Source organism: Oxyura jamaicensis, chromosome 23 (genome assembly GCF_011077185.1).
Source record: "Oxyura jamaicensis isolate SHBP4307 breed ruddy duck chromosome 23, BPBGC_Ojam_1.0, whole genome shotgun sequence".
NCBI lineage: Eukaryota > Metazoa > Chordata > Aves > Anseriformes > Anatidae > Oxyura > Oxyura jamaicensis.
The window spans coordinates 4,905,720-4,922,366 of record NC_048915.1 but is presented as its reverse complement, the minus strand read 5'-3'; the positions used below and the strand labels follow the sequence as shown (position 1 = coordinate 4,922,366).

The 16,647-nt window shown below is 42.8% G+C and overlaps 1 protein-coding gene across 5 annotated transcripts; it reads right to left on the bottom strand.

The window, feature by feature from the left end:
• Positions 1-982: 982 nt before the first annotated feature.
• Positions 983-15,730, bottom strand: SFPQ (splicing factor proline and glutamine rich). Of its 5 annotated transcripts, none has more exons than XR_004755846.1 (12): positions 14,972-15,730; positions 14,520-14,708; positions 14,122-14,423; positions 13,910-14,005; positions 12,556-12,752; positions 12,185-12,269; positions 11,799-11,916; positions 11,529-11,577; positions 11,328-11,449; positions 2,340-2,384; positions 1,995-2,069; positions 986-1,059 (listed from the first exon to the last, which is right to left on the bottom strand). XR_004755846.1 is itself a non-coding variant. In XM_035345318.1 (11 exons), exons 1-10 carry the CDS (start codon positions 15,626-15,628, stop codon positions 2,364-2,366), a joined length of 1,836 nt encoding a protein of 611 aa, XP_035201209.1. In that variant the 5' UTR covers positions 15,629-15,730; the 3' UTR covers positions 983-2,069; positions 2,340-2,363. The 5 variants fall into 5 exon arrangements, 2 of the variants coding, with proteins under 2 accessions (XP_035201209.1, XP_035201208.1); XR_004755845.1 differs by having other exon boundaries at positions 2,340-8,708; positions 14,972-15,628; XM_035345318.1 differs by having other exon boundaries at positions 983-2,069.
• Between the last annotated feature and the right edge of the window lie 917 nt (positions 15,731-16,647).

Below are 16,647 nucleotides of genomic sequence, written 5' to 3'. Positions count from 1 at the left end.
TAATGAAACCTCCTCAGTAGGACACAAGCAAACAGTATTTAAGTCCAAGCAGAATGTATTCCTGACTGGCAGTTGAAGCACAGGTGAACTTGTTCTCAGCCAGACACTAATGCTTCACCAGTGAACACCCAGACACAGCTCCAGTGCTGCACACAGCCTTGCCACATTCAGTACAATTAATTTTGATCGTGGTAGTCTCACAACAGTTCCTAGCCAAATGTTTGTGACTTTGTGCGCTGTAGGGGGTAACTCTGTTGTAATGCAACTGCATTACCGGAACCTACTGTTGGGCTATTTTAAACACATGATATTTAAACAAAGGATTATATTTAATAAGTGACAGCAGGAATTACGCATGTGCACAGAGTGGCTTTACAGCTGTCTTCTTCAAGAAGCAATTTGAACCATGGAATTCTGTGCTTCAAGTGCTAAAAGCAGCACTTCTCTGGCTTTCAAGGAATTCCAACACTGGCATCTCAGGCTTAATTACTAGTCATCACTGAGTAAACTACTTCAAACCAATCAAGCATGTGTAAACATTCCGAAGGCTAACACATAGAGCAGTACACGGAACTCTGGAGATGGGGATAGAGTGGGTGAAACTTCTAAAACCACCTATTGTGCTTTAGGGGTAAGAGTAGTTTACTAAAAAAAGTCATTTTAGCAAAAGCAGACATGGCTACACACTGGTCAAGAATCTCTGACCCCCAAACTGGAGCAGTCCAGCTATAAGAGTAAGTCTACAACATACTCCCAGTAGAAAAAAAGAAGTATTGTATTATATATTTATTAGTTAAGTGTGGCTGTTTCCTATGCTTTTCAGTGTAGACCAGGATCCAATGACCCAAATCCATCCTCACTCCACTGCTCCAAGCACTCTGCATCACCTTCTACAGACTCATTTGTGGCAGTGTTCCTCAAATGCACCCATATTGCATTATGCTCAACAACTTACTGAATACGCTCCAGAATAAAACAGAAGTCATTAAGAAAATTTAAATATTTTATTTGTAAAAATTGGTATGTTCCTGGCTCCTCTTCACCACATTTGGACTTCTTCTGCAAGTAAAAAACACATAGTTAGCAAGAACTTTAAAATTCCACCAGAGATCACACACAATGACATGGAAAGGGAATCAGTGCAGCACAAAGAAAAGGTCATGCACCTATCAAATACATACTCTCTAGGATCATAACATCTTACATCAGACTTGAGATAAAATGAGTAGCATCCATGTTTTCATCTACCTCTAAAGATCAAGTGGCTTTGTTTTACTACCCCAGAAACAAGGGCAGCAGTGACACATCACACGGGATTCAATAGGATTTCACCGATTGAATCTCAATGCTTTCACATCTTAAGAGGTTCAGCTGTGGCATAGCTAAGCATTACTTACCCCTCACTCATGTGTTAAGGTACTTTTGCATGTTGCTCCTCACACAAGATTTAAAATATCTGAAGCTCCCCCTTGTAGTTTAAGTAACAAATTAGAGGGAAAATTTCATTAATTCCAGCTCTGCAAGTTAGGTTTATTTCCCTAAACCGCTATTGGCTTGCGTTCTTGTATGCACTAACTTATCTTGCAGGACTTATCTTGCAGGTAATTTTGAAAGTTCAATGTCTATTAACTATTTCAGATAACTAGCACTTATAACAACTTTTAGCTAGATTAACATATCAGTAGCTGCTTTATTCCTGTTTTCCTTGCTGACAAATTGCTTCATCCTATTCACACCCCTTCCATTTGAGCCTTAACTTAAACATGCTTGTTTCTTGTTTGACCACCTACAGTGTTCAGATGAGTTTATTTGATGCTGCAGGGCTGAAAAGCCTCAAACAATGGTTAGATCTTGACTCTACAAAAGAAAGATTCATAATTTTTATATAAAATTGTGATTAATAAGAGGCAAATTCCAGGCAGGAACTACCTGACACATCACAGAGTGATGCACTGCTCTAACAGATCAGTAACCTAAGGACAGCATCTACTTACTTGTTCACTTGTTTTCTTGGTCCTTTCGCATATCACTGGACATCGTGCTGGATGTGCTCATGCTCAGCTCCTGAACTAGAAAAACATTCACAAGTTTTATTTACATTGATTTTTAAACCTTTTGTACAAACCCACATCTAGAAAGGCGTTTTTAACCACTGCTCTCAAGATATCAAGCCCAGATGGAGTCCAGGTACTGAACCCCACAGCTTGAGAGCAAGCTACTAAGTTCTACCTTACACATTTCACACATTCACTAATTCAAAGTTACTTTGTGACTGAACATCAAGTGTCCAGAGGCCTTTATTATTTCACCCATTCAGAACAACACGAAGTTATGCTTACTTCCAACGGATGAGCACTCCAGTTTCACTCAGCTTGCATCTTCACCTAAAGGATAACAATTGAAGTTGTTATTATAATACACAGCAAGTTATGACCAGTTCAAAACTAACTTAAAAGCAAAGTTTTAAGATATGTGGACTGATTAGTTATGAGGGGGAATTTACAAATTATTCCAAAATATTAAGTGGAAGAATAAGGGGCAGAAACAGACTAGCCTAAACATCTGTAAAGAGGTGAAGGAATATGCATGTAGTTGCCTGAAGAACTGCACCTTGTCTGAGCACAAACCGTAAATCACCAGTCTGAGTACAATGAAGTTTGATTGCAGCCAGAGGTATACTATCCCTTATGTGAAGGCATTAATTTTATTAAGCTACTTCAACTATTTTAACCTAGTTTGTTTCCTGTACAATGCCCTCTTCCTTCTGCTTTGTGAAGAGTGCAATGTCCCTAATTCCTAGTAGCCCTCAGTTCAATAGTCCTGGAAGTGCTTCAAAAGCCAAAGGAAGACACTACTGATTAGCACTGTCAGTCGACTGTTTTATTCAAAGCAAGAAATTCTTCCCTTCTGAAGACCCACCCGTTTACTATAACTAAGGTGAGGGCAAACTGCCATAGTTAGCAACTAGGGAATGTAGTAGTACAACATTCTGTGCACACCTCTCGTTGGGAGGCGAATCACACTACGGTCACAGGGTGATTTGACCAGGTAGGGACAAGTTCAAGTTTAGTCTCAAACCCACCACCTGGGTTTTATCATGGCCCTCAGGAGCAGAAGTATAGTATGCACGTTTTGTTTTCTATGCCATAGCAACAAACACCATGCATAAGGGATACTATATCTTTGTGCATCCTTTTAACACTCCAGATTCACTTAGAGGCACACTCCTCCCAACCCTCCCCGGTTAGCTCTTCAGTACTGGTGTTCAAAAGCAACATTTATAGAGATGGGGTATTCACAGACCACTGCGGGATTGCACAGCCAAGTCCTAACATGTCAATCATTATCTAGCAGCAATGACAGAAGTGGGAGAAGGCCAATCCTCCCTTTTTATTTTTTCCTTTTCCAGTAAGCAGCTATTTAAGAGCCCCACTAGCTGGCATGGAGAGAAAAATCTGAAGCTAATTAGCAGATTCCAAACTTGCTAGTAGTGGAAGAAGCCAAGTATTTACCCAGAACAGCATAACTTTTTATGCATCCTTTCCAACATGCTTAGCCTTATTTAAGAGAATGGAACAAAACGCTGGCCTTCCTGATCGTGTCACTGCAGCTGGCAATGATTAACAGAGACATGCAACCCCATTACTGCTGAAGTCCTAAAACTACTCACAGGCCTCGGTGTTTAGCTATGGGGAAAACTGCAAGCAAATCAACACTTTGTATGCTTAATGTTACAGTAAAGCCCCCATACACGCTATGCTGTGCTCTCTCCTGACAGCACCAGATTCTGGATCTGAGGGCCTAACAGGTACGCATATGTATTCTGACACCACACTTCTGAGCTTCAGATAAGCTTTAGATAAGCTTTTTTGAGAAAAAGTGTATTTCACACACAGGTATAAATTCAAGATGAAACACAATGCAAGCACTTTAATGTCACTTCTTGGTACCCACTTGTTACAGACTGGCTTTTAAGTTATCTACCACACCAAGTTTCATTACTGCAGACAGTCAGAGCTAGTATGAGACCCATGGTTCAGTCACAGATTGCTTGCTCCAAGAGTGTCAAAATCTTACTAGTTTAAGTATGTAGAACAAAGCAGATGTGCCAATAACCCCTCCACGACATTCCTACAGGTCAAGTATCCAGAGCACACTGGAAATACTAGTTAGATCTGAGCACTGGTTTAAGGATTAGCAGTTCAGGTTTGCTACATGACAGTATGTGTACTGTCAGCAGTATTGCTACTGAATTCTAGTTGCAGATTAAGAGTAAGCCATCACCAAAAAGCCGAACTGAATGTGACAAGCGGTGTCACTGCTTGACTAGCTAGAGTTCAGCTACACTCACTGTGGTGTAACCAAAGACCTGGTATTATGGCTTTAAGTTTAAGGTGCAGCTGCTTCCAATGGAACATTGAAAAGCTTACTACAGCAGAGGGCAAGGCTGTCCAGCAGATCACCTGTTCACCAGCAAGAGTCTTTTCTGGAAGGTAACACAGAATGGTCCAAAATACCAGAAACAATGACTGCAAAGTAGACCTTTGCAGAACAAGGGGGAAAACACAATACCTCCGAAATAAACTGATCAGATAAGAGGCTGGATCATGTGCTGCAACGAGGGACCCTGAAATTCAGGTGCAAGAACTAATGCAAAAGAGCTAGAGATCAGCATGTCTGGATGTCTGGAAACGTAAGCATGTTTATCCTGAAACACTACATTCAGCATTTTTAGCAGTGAAGAGTTTAGAATTACATCCTCGAGACTGATGAAAAATGAAACTGAGTGTTACACTACCAAGATGACTAAGAGGCAGAAATACAGAATCTCACCACTAGCAATTAAAGGCAGAGAAATGTGATATGCTTGTCAATCAAGGATTAATTAAAATAAAGACAACTGAAATTTCCAATAAGCTCTACCAAACTTTTTACAGGGATATTCATTCAAGCACTCATTTGTATGCCCTGAGAAATATTCCCAATCAGTCTTAAAGCTGGCTGTATTAGTGAGCTTTGACTATCAGTTCACAGAGGGCTAGAGCAGTGATTACTAACACATTTCCTACCGAGCCAAGACTCTACAAAGGGATGCACTGCAGATGGGCCACTTTGTCACTACAGAAAGTTTAAACGATGTTTTTCTAGGCACTGCCAGCACCCAGTTGGCTAGTTAACTAAGTGTAAGGTCACATTCCCTCTTCCCCACAGAGCTGGTCTAAGAACATCTTCGTTACATCGTAACTGAGAAAAATTCACACAAGCCGAGTCATATGTACAAAGGAATCGGGTCTGAAAACACTTATCTAAGAATCACAGTAAGTTGCTTATTGACTCTGAACAAGACAAAGCTTAAAACCGAAAACCACGCAGCTTTGATGCAAGTTTAGCATACAGGTATGAAGAGTGCTGCACTGTAATTCCACAGTCAGAAGTGTGATGTCAGAATACCCACAGTATAAGATTACATAGAAAGTCACCAAGTTATATTATATTGCTTGTTACCTACCTGTACGCAGTCGGCAATGAGAATCTTGGAGCAAGCAGGAATACTACATCCGGGTCCTAATGTCCATTGCCATTTGTGGTACTACGTTCCTCACAGTTATGAACTGCAGAAATGCTGGCTAAGTGCAGTTATGTAGCAGGCCACTAGTTTTAAGTGTAAATTGCAGTCTCAAAAACTCCAGCAAAAACTTGCTGCCACAGTAAATGGTTGCCAAGGAGAAGCCAAGAATTTTTCTACCACAAAAATACCACAAAATCTCAAAAGCAGTTTCAGTTTCTCATCAGCTGTATAGATGATTAGTGTAATGTGTCTACACCAGAAGATAAGATTATTCTGTATTCGTTTCTGAGGAAGCGTGAAGATATGAATAACGATACCAGTTTCTACATGCTGCAGTTTTTAGATACCTAAATGTCAAAATGGGCTCAATTTTGTTAAAGCAAGCTAAATTGCAACAGCCAATGTCCTCCAAGTCCAGTACAAAAAGGTGTTGTGAGCCAGACCATCCAAAAACAGGTCTGACCAACCAAGCACTTTTCTAAATTGTTTTAAAGATTCAATTACATCAATCTGATTTTATGAAAAAAGTCCAAAACCTCATAGGAACAGATCAAAGGAACATAACCGTCTCACCTCCCACGTTTAGTAACTTTATCAGATTTTAAAATTGACATGTTTGCCAGCTTTTAAGACACCACCTTTAAAAGGCCTTGAAATAGAGTTGGCTATTTAGTTGTATGCCTGTTGAGTACATGCAACTCAAAGCAGAACTTTAGAGTTTTAGAAATTCTGCTTATGCAGCTACAACAAAGCTACATTTAACCAAACTTTCAGATGTTTTGAAAACTGCCGATTCTTCTATGTATTTACTGGTCATGGTTTTGCAACTCATCGATTTTTAGTACCTAGCAACAGTAGCTTACATACAAAACAGGGGTACCAAGAGACAACCTCTGTAAGGTACAAGGACATCAGCATCCTTCACTCTTCAAAGTTACAGAGCTACAAGAGAACATACTTTAGGATATGCACCAGCATCTCTTTAATAAAGAATGACATGTAATCTGAAAAATAAACTGAAAAAATTAATTTAATGTTTACGTTCAGAAATCCCCATCTCAGACACCTTCACTTTTTGTGGGTGTCCCATGAACACCCTGCAGAAAACACATGCGTTATTTAGGACTACTTAAAGCAAATTGCAGTGGGACTGCTGATTTTTAGGCTAAGCATCCAATACTAGTACTCCCAAATACCTGGTCTGCAGTTTAGAAACTGCCAATTCGGAATTTCCTGAATAGCAATTCATTGTCTTAGCGTGTTATCAACCTCCACACTTTTCTGGGAAAATATAAGAAGCATTCACCAAACCAGCTGAGTCACTATTTAGTGCACTGAATATTCCAAAGTCAATGTTACCTGTTAACAGCATTTCACAAACTATTTTTTCATTTGAGGAGTAACAGCACTTACAGTGAGTACTTCAAGAGCGATCATCCGCTCTCTAAGATACTGCAAGCTGACAACTTTTAACCACAGAAAATTTAGCATAGAATTTAGAATTAGCCAATGCTTCGCACAAGGAGTGGAAAGATCTTGGCAAGATTAAAGCTACTCACAGAATGCTCGGTAGTTGGGGAGTGGCGTGAAGGTACAGCCAAACTAAGTTTACCTACTTCGTGCCAAGCAGGTTGATGGATCCTGCATTAACACCAAGGCATTTTATGCTGGGAAGTCATGTTCCCAGCTTATCTGGTACAATGTCATAATAAGCAAAGCAACTACCTTATGAGTCCAGAATGCTTTGAAATTCTTCTGGGGCTTAACGAAGTTAACAGCAAGCTAATGAATTCATCAGACCTACAAAACAGCCTTGAAGGGAGTTTATTTGTACTGTGCAGTATTAACTGTTAGCTCCAGGTTTAGATACTGCTTTTGATGCATTACCTCCACACATCAATAATAGCAATAACCATCGTGCAAGAATGCTCGTTTCTCTGTATTTTACATACAGGCATTTAAGATTTACCCACCAGCCACAAGACTTAAAACTAGATCCTGCAGCCCCCGTAATACAATTGAATTCTGAACTATGCAAATTAGTCCACTCAATTAGCATGAGGACATAAGCAAGTTACAAGTATGAATTGGCAGGTTCTCCCCTCATCACTCAAGTAGCACTTCTGGTCTTTTTGCCAAGCAATTTCAGGTAGATATACAATACGGAGCAAAGCCAGATCCTGGAATCTCAAACAGCTTAAGAGCATATAAATATCTCAATAATAATCCGTAAGATAGGAAGTCAGTCAATACAAGTCTTTCTATGGATTTATTTTAAAGTAACCATTGCTAAGTCTTCTGCTTAAAGACTTAAAAAAAATTCCAAGCAGTAACTGCCAAGGTGGTAAGTGCTATCATCCCACCACCCGTTATCCATAGCTAAAATATGAAATTCGTTACAAACTGCATTACTTGCAGCGTAGCTTTCATGACGATTATCTTACAGCACCTGCAAGACTTCCATTTGCTTCCTTATTGCAGCACAATTAATGTTTAAAAAATCTGCACCTACTGGAAAGTTAAGCTACTGTTTGACCCAATCTTAAGCTAGAGGCATTCTGGGAAGAGATCTCAGCTCTTCACTACGGTTCCACACCCTGGTCTCATTTGACCTCTGTGGCAAGACTCTTGGTTTACTGCTGAAGGTGTGGTATTTAGCCTCTTAATTTAACCATGAATGGCAAGAAAGGTTACTACATTTAGTTTTCTATTTATTTGAAGCACAGTAAAAAAAAGTTGGTACACTTTGGGAATTCAGTGGCACAAGGTACACTGCCATCAAGTTAGGGACGTTATACATCAAAAAAACAGCTAAATTTGCTTTGAAACACTGCATTACATAATTAAATTGTACTCGCCCAAACAGACCACTTACAAATATTAGGTCAGTAAGTTTCTAACATCCATAAAAACGTAGCTTTCTTACTAAAATGCAAGAATTAAAAAGTTGGTGTCTAAACAAGACAGACAAAACAAACTGGAATGAAACTACAGGTCACATCTAAAATCGGGGCTTTTTGTTTGGGCCTTCATATTCTTCTCTCCCTCTACCATATCCTGTTGGTGTTCCAGGCCCCATTCCTCTAGGACCCTGGCCACCCACAGGCCCCGCACCTCCCTGCCCAAAGCGTTCAGGACGCTATTGGAACAGAATTAACAGTTCATTATATGTAGTTGATGTCCATGTGTGTTAAGTATATATTTTTAGAAGGTTCCGTAGTCAAGGTTCGTCGATACAATCACCATTGAGCCGATCCACAGGTACCGGGAACATAGAAAGGAAAAAAGGGTAATTTAAAAATTAGTTTATTGTAATACATGCCTTGAGGTATGTTCCCACTTGATGCATTCTCATACATCTGTTACAAAGAACAGATCCTCCCTGCAGTGCTAGAAATGTAAGCATTAGTGCAGATGTGAATTAACAACTTTTCCAAATGAGCTCTAGCAATTTTCAACCAAGTTAATGCAAATAGCTTGCAAACTTCTCACCTTTAGTGCAGTAAAAGCTTAGATTACATCACTGTCATTTCCAATAAGCCTAGCCAGAGAGAATATCTTCAGTTCACTGAAGTACAAGCTGACATTCATAAAATGTCATTGTAAACAGAATGCCTACTCACCAGTTAATGGCATGTGCTGCAATAGAGACCATGTGCTTTTCAAGATGGGGTTAAGACTACGGTCTGCTGACTAAACTGCAGAGGCCTTAGGCAGTAATCAAAACTGCTAGTGAGCACTACTGGATTACAAGAAGAAAAAAAAATGTGAAAAAGCTCATGACCAGTGATTTACCTAACCAACGCAACTGCTCCATCAAGAGACTTGCTTTTATTAAATCCCACGTACTCCGGAACTGCTGCTGTATATGCAAAATGTGTTCAGAGAGCTACAATTTATTCAGTGTTTCAGGTTAGAAATATGCACAAAGGGTTCTGTGCATCCAGTCAATGTACCCCTCCCACCCCACCTTCACCACAAGCTCTTGGAAAATTCACAACTTCAGTGTTGAAAGCCTTCACACCGAGATGTAAAAGCTAAATTGCCCTGCAATAAAGCAGAGGCTTCAAGTATTTTTGCCAGTACCTCTAGTTGCATGTACTTTGTTCAGATACTGTCTATCAGTAGGTGTGATCAGCATTCAATCTACAGAACTGACAAATTATAAAGTCAAAGATAGCTTTAAACTTCATTTCAAGCAAGTTTTCCACTACCGAGTAACAGAACAATGGTAGGTTGCTTGTTACAAAAGGTACCTGCAACTGGAAACTTTTACTTCAAGTTCTTGACTTCTGAAAGTTTGTTTCAATCGTTCCAAGAAAAGTATTTCAGAAATACTACCTGGAGTCTTTCTGCCTAAGTCACAGCAGCTTAAGCCTACCTCCAATTCTGTTTATAAAGATAGCAGCCCAGTAACTGTGACAGCACTGTGTGGCAGAGATCCCCATCCTAAGAAACTCAAGGCAGTTAAACCATCTTACTGTCACACATTTTGACCATATCATGTTTTCAAGTATTCCACAAGTTCAGCATGCACCTGTACCAGGAATTTCAGGAGGAGAAAAATATGCACAGCATTTACCACAGACTGCCTAACTGTTCACTGTGAACTTAGGAACTGCCTAAATATATCAGTAGATTATAGGTACATTAAGGCCACCGGCACTGTCTACTGAATCGATGAGGCTCTGCAAAGTTATGATTCCAAAGATACGGTTCCCATAAAAACAGAAGATATTTGACAAGCTACTGTGGTAGCTCACCAAGTTAAGCCAGAGGCCTAAGCCCACCCAAAAATCATTTACTTCAGCTTGTGCAACACAGTACACCCTTTACAAGGAGGGTGAACGCACACTAGCATCACCGCCTAAACCAACATAGATTTCCAGTATACTCGTTAAGCATTTCTTTAATCTATATCGGTATTGCTTCAGTGTGATAACACCAAGCAGGCTCAAAGCCCATTCACACATATAGTGTGCCAAAAATAGCCATTTGGAAACATACCTCAGAACATGAGATATGCAGTAGCTTTAATAAACCCTACCTATAGCCATACCCAACAAAGAAAACAACAAGAACAGGCTATCATTCCTGTGTGAGTCAGGAACCACAAAAATGGCTACAGTCAAGGATCATTGGAACATGCCTAAAACCTAAAAAAACAGCATTTCTGCTTTTTTATGGCAAACTTCAGCATACAGAGTAAGTGATATGCTGTTCACCATTACTTAAGTTAATCTGCTGCTTAAAGAAACATGAGCACAGATTTTTGAATTAACAGCATATCCATACCAACATGCATCAATTCTAACTAGGCTTGGAAGGGCCAAAAGAAACAGCGTTAAACTTCAGAAAGGAGAACAAAGATCTCACTTGTCCATACAAAATGCCAATTACTGAACAGCTAGTAGGTTATTTTAACTCTGAAAATTGTCAGATTATCTACAGCTTGTAAGAATCCTTCCAAGCCTAACTATGATGCAGAATTTCTGAAGTCCAATGAAGTCAGAGTTAATTGCAAATATGCTTAGCAGCACATTTGAATTCACTTACAAACAACTTCCAACTGTGTAAGCTATCATAATGGTTAACTAAACTAGTACTACATACTGTCAAACTAGTCTTCCATATTAAACACCTGACAAGAAAGTCAGCAGTTAACAGTGAAATTTACACAACCATCGGAGCACAGAACTCAATTCCCAACTGCAACATTTCCCTTGTGCTAAACTAAAGCCACCACAGGATACATTACCATGTCACTTCCCATCATAGAACCACTCATGGCTGCTTGGCCAACTCCTGGATTAGCTTCATAACCTATGCCGCCACCACCTCCGAGAGGTGGAAATTTCTGGGCTGCAGAAGCATAAGGATCTAAGAAAGAGAAACATATAATCATATTCTGGCACTTTCTAAGGTAACCACATAAAGCAATTATTTAAAAATTCTTTACCTCCCATGTTCATTGTGGTGGCACCACCCATTCTCATGTCTCTCTCCCTCTGCGTAGAAGAAACAACTTTTAGCACAGAACATTACTGAAATCTGTACCTTTCAGGAGATAAAGCTCACGTACAGCCAACACCTATCATTTCACTTACACTAAGACATCACATCATCTAACCTAAAGAAAGCAAAACGCATTGATCTTAAAAACATCCAAAGAATTCCAGAAATCCCCAAGCATGGTAACATATCCAGAAAATATCACGTTTTCACTTACTGGATCCATGTAACCCATTCTACTATAATTCTCTTCCCTCTGTCTTCTCATCTGTTCTTCCATCTCTCGCTGGCGTATCATCATTTCTTCTTCCCGCCTGCGACGCTCCTCCTCCTGCCTGATCATCCCAAAGCAGACCGTTAAACTACAGGAGTAACACTTTCAGCATCCCATCAACATCACACGTATGAGCAGTTTAACACTTCAGCAGAAGAGATACCATATGATGCTTAAATACTCAAGGGAAAAAAAAACTTACACTGCAGTTCAATTTCTCATATGCAAACTGAAGCCGCAATGGAGGTTCTTGACAAAATAAAAGTTTTCACATTTAGTTTAAAAGAAGCAAACGTACAATTGAAAAATCCTGTAAAAGCCAGACCAACCTCAGCTGGATTTCCTTGCGTTTCTGCATTTCTTGATTATGGAGTTCTTCCATACGTCTCAGTTCCTCCTGACGCCTCATAAGATCTGCAGAAACCAAGCTTGTCAGCAGCTGTTCCACAAACTCAGACTTAAATTCAGATTTCATTTAGATCAACCTCATTTATACTACAACAGACAGTATTTATAACCCTATTTTAGCTATACTTAATTTAAAACTGAGAAACCACAGTTCTCTAAGACTGAAACTATCAACCTCAAGTTCACAACAGGAAGCATGAATTTATTCATAAGACCATTAAACAGTCAGTCATACATTTAAGCCAGCATTCAGAGCAAAAAGCATTTAGAGACAGACCTCAGAGCCAATTACCTTGACGCAAGAGGTTTGCCTGATGCTCATGATAAGCATCTTCCATCTCACTTTCAAGTTTGTCCTTGGCATCTTTCATGTTTTTTGCCACTTGTTCTCTCTGCTGTTTTTCCATTTCATCTAAAGATTTCCACCTCTGGGAATATTCAAATTCAAAACTGCCAGGCTGAGCAAAACGGGGAGGAGTCTCTCTTTCCCTGCAGAAAGGAAGATACTCAGTCAGGCTGCGTAAGCCTGGAAACTGAAGGTCAATAAAAGACCACAGGCAGAACAGCCAAAGTACTAGGGAACATCAGAAAACCCCAGAACATCAAAATACTACCTCAATGATGTAATATAAAGTTTGTTTTGACTGAATGATGAGAACAGCATCTTATGGATTTAAAGAACAGCATTTAGTCCACGGACTACCAAACACAAATGAAGAGGCTCCTGCACTATATCACATCCAAGCAAATCTTTCTGCTTCCAGTTCTACTGCCTGTTTATCCTGTTCTTAACTTCCTCCTCGAAACACTCCACTGCTGTTAAATGCCAGCTGCAAAATCCTCAAAGATGAGACCTTTGCCTAAAGAGCTGTTCAGAACACCTGGATATGGAGAGATGGAGCTTTCAGTGCCGACTTAACTGGTTAAAGAACTGTCATATTTAACTTAAATAGTCCTCAAAACACCTGACACCTCATTCTGTCAAATAAAGTAACTAGAGTTAAAAATTCACTAATTAATTCAACAAAACTAGAGAAATTTAACATCTTTTCATACATTAGCAATTTAAAATACTTTAAGATTCCAGGAAAAACACTGATCTGCACTGTTTTCAAAGACATCGTTGCTAAGCTGTTTATAGCTTTTGATCCTAACAAGCCATCTTGAACACACATTTCAAGACCCACAGTACCTTCCCTCCCCACTCCCTTTGGCGATCTGATAAACACATCTCTATAGTAAACAGGTTTACTGCAGAAGTCTTAATCTAACGTTACTAGGTAAGGAAAGACATCTACCACCACATTTTTTATGTGCAATAGAGCCTGGTAAGGCAAATCCATAGAGAACTTTATTAGTTATGAAACAAATGAGAAATTTAGTTTATTACTTTAAGTAATAAACAATTTACTGTTCCCTTTGATATCAACATGCTATGTGCCTTAAATAAAGTGACACTTTTCAGCAACAATATGAGCTAACAACTGAAGTCTGAGCTAAGAGCTTGCCATAAAAATATTAAAAGGCTGATATTTAAGCACTGTTTGTGATATTCAAAGCCAGATGTGAAAAACTGCTAACTCCTTCAGAGCCTGAGATCACACTATGTTTTCTATATACTGTTTATAACAAAAGATAGTGCCTACTTTTGATACATTGGATTCTTCTGAGCAAGCTTTTCTGGAAGACCATCTTCATCATCCAGTTGTTCCAGTGGTTCCACAATAACCGGCCTAGGAGTGCTGAATACAAAATACACGATTTACACTTCCATAGCAATCTGCACTCTGAAAAGCTAGAAACAACTGACAACTCTTTGCAGCTTAAAACTAAAATTCCAAAGAAGCAAAACACTTACGTTGTCAACAAAAACACTCCTTCAGTACACCGTTCAAATGCTTTGCGAGCAGCTGGCTTTGATGCAAATTCAACAATGCCTTTTCCTGTTGATCTACCTCGATCATCTACAATCACAACAGCTCTTTCCACTGGACCGAACTGGGAAAACGCTTCCTCAAGTAACTCGTTGGAGACATAAGGTGACAGATTACGCACTGAAAGAGCAGCAGCATGTGTGGCAAAACGAACACGAAGCTGTCGACCCCGCATAGGGGTATCATCCAATTCTGCCTTTGCGATTTCTGCAAGAGCCCTGGATTCCTGAGGGAAGTTTAAGACCCAGTTTTAGACAACCACGTTACAAATTACTATTTCGGGAGAGTTTTAAGGAGATGGACGTACGGTACAAAAGCCTACCAGTTTAATGAATCCAAAGCCTTTCCCTTTGTTGATAAAAACCTCTCCTGGCTCCCCATACTTGGCAAACAACCTCTTAAAGTCTTCATCCGTTATATCAGCAGGCAAATTCCCCACAAACAAACGGCAGCGCTGTGTATAGGTCTTCTCCCCGGGCCGCCTCAGAAGCGAGAGATTGGCTTTAAAACCCTACGAAGAAGCAAAGCGGTTCGAGCCAGCCCTGCGTGACCGCGGTCCCGCAGCTCCCCAACCGGCGGGACAGGCCGATACGGCCCCGTGCTGCCCCCGAAGCCCCTCAGGGGGCCTCGCCCCGCGGCCCGGCGCCCCCCGGCCCCGCTGCGTCCCCCGGCCCCGCGCTCCTCCCCTCAAAATGGCGGCCGCGGCGCGCGAGGCCCCCATGGCGGCCGCCGCCATCTTGTGGCTCGGGGAGGGGGGAGGGCGCCATGACTCACCTCGTCCGAAAGCTTCTCGCCTCCGCCGCCTCCGGCCGGGCCCTGCTGCGACGAGAGGCTCTGCTGTCCCTGGTGCTGCTGCCCGCGGCCCCGCGGCTCTCCGCCCGGCCCGCCGCGGTGGCCCGGCCCGCCTTTATGCGGCCCGCCCGGCCCCTGCTGAGGCCCGCCCGGCCCCTTGGGCCCACCGCCGGGCGACTGCCCTTGGCCTTTCTTAGGGCCTCCGGCCGGCGTGGGGCTAGGGCTCGGCTTGGGCTGCGGCTGAGGCTGCCCCCCGGGGCCGGGGGGAGCCGAAGCGGGCGCGGAGCCCTGAGTCTGCTGCTGCGGCGGCTGCCCCGCGGGCAGAGCGGCCGGCGGAGGCGCCCCAGGGCCGGGCTGGCTGCCGGCGGGCCCCGCCGTGGTAGAGGCGGACGAAGAGGAAGAAGGCGGCGGAGCCGAGGTCGACGCGGGCGGCTTCGGCGGTTCGGGCTTCGGGCCGCCGCCCGGCGGGCCGCCCGGGCCCTGCGGGCCGCCCCCCATAGGCCCGCGGTTCTGGCCCATCCCCATGCCGGGCGGAGGGGAGCGGAAATCGTGGTTGGGGCCGCCGCGGCCGCCGCCGCCGCCTCGCCGGTGGAAGCCGCCGCCGCCGCCGCCACGGCTACGGAACCGATCCCGCGACATGGTGGTGGAGGAGGAGTAGGAAGAGGAGAGGCGCCCCGGCTGCTGCTCCTCGGAGCCCGCTGCGCAAAATGGCGGCGAGCTAAACGGCCTCGCCGCCGCCTTTGTCCGCCTCTAATATACCTTCCCCGCCCCCGGAAACCGCCCCCTAGCCCCGATAGCCAATCGCCCGCCGCGGCGCTGAAGACCGATAGGCGGAGTGGCCAATCGCGTGCCCCCATTCCCCTAACTCTTTGATCTTATTGGTAAAGGACCTTCCCTCGGCCGATTGGTTCATTTGACCGCCGACACGGAGACAGGATGATCCGTTAACCTCCTGCGTGCTGATTGGGCAGTTTGAGCGGCGGGAGGCGAGCTTAGGGACGAAGCGCAGCTTCTGATTGGCTGTCCGCGGAGTCAGTCGGGCGCGAAGCCGCCGGGGCAACGGGGCCTGGGCAACCCCGGGGGGCCCGGCCTCGCCTCAGCAGCCCCACAGCAGGGGAACGGGGCCTTGAGGTGTTCTGTAACGGCAGCAGCAGGCTCTAGCTGAGAGAAAAAATAATAGAATAAAATAGAATAAAATAAAATGTCTGGGTCTCAGCTCTCTTCTCAAAACACTTCTGGCTCCTTTCAGCACGGCTGGCGCCTTTCACTCCTCCTCTGGAAGCACATTTGCCGCAGCAGTTTCTATTTGTTCGTTCGAGGCTGGCGGTGTTGCACAACTCCCGTCGGGAGGTCGCGGCTGCGAGTGCTTTCACCCAATTTTGTTTGAAAAACCTAACAGGGAAGTAGCATAAATGAATATTTCAACTGACTAAAGCCATTGCAATTCGCAAGCGCCTTGCAAACAAAGGACCCACTCTGTGCTTATCACCATTGCTGATAAGAAAGTGGATGTCGATCCCCCCAAATTTACAACAATGTAAACCGCTCCTTTCAGTGGCATTTCTGTGATGTCTGAGTAGAAAAATGAAGATGCTGTAAAAAAAAGCAGTTATGGTGACAAAATTACACATTCTAATACCGAAAACAGACCAAAGGTC

Excerpts from the sequence above, each read along its gene's own strand:
- SFPQ (XM_035345317.1), bottom strand. The coding sequence starts at position 15,628 with ATGTCGCGGGATCGGTTCCGTAGCCGTGGCGGCGGCGGCGGCGGCTTC. Across the intron at positions 14,424-14,519 it reads GCTTTGGATTCATTAAACTG|GAATCCAGGGCTCTTGCAGA; the intron begins GTAGGCTTTTGT and ends AACTTCCCTCAG. Across the intron at positions 12,753-13,909 it reads AAGAATCCAATGTATCAAAA|GGAAAGAGAGACTCCTCCCC; the intron begins GTAGGCACTATC and ends TCCTTTCTGCAG.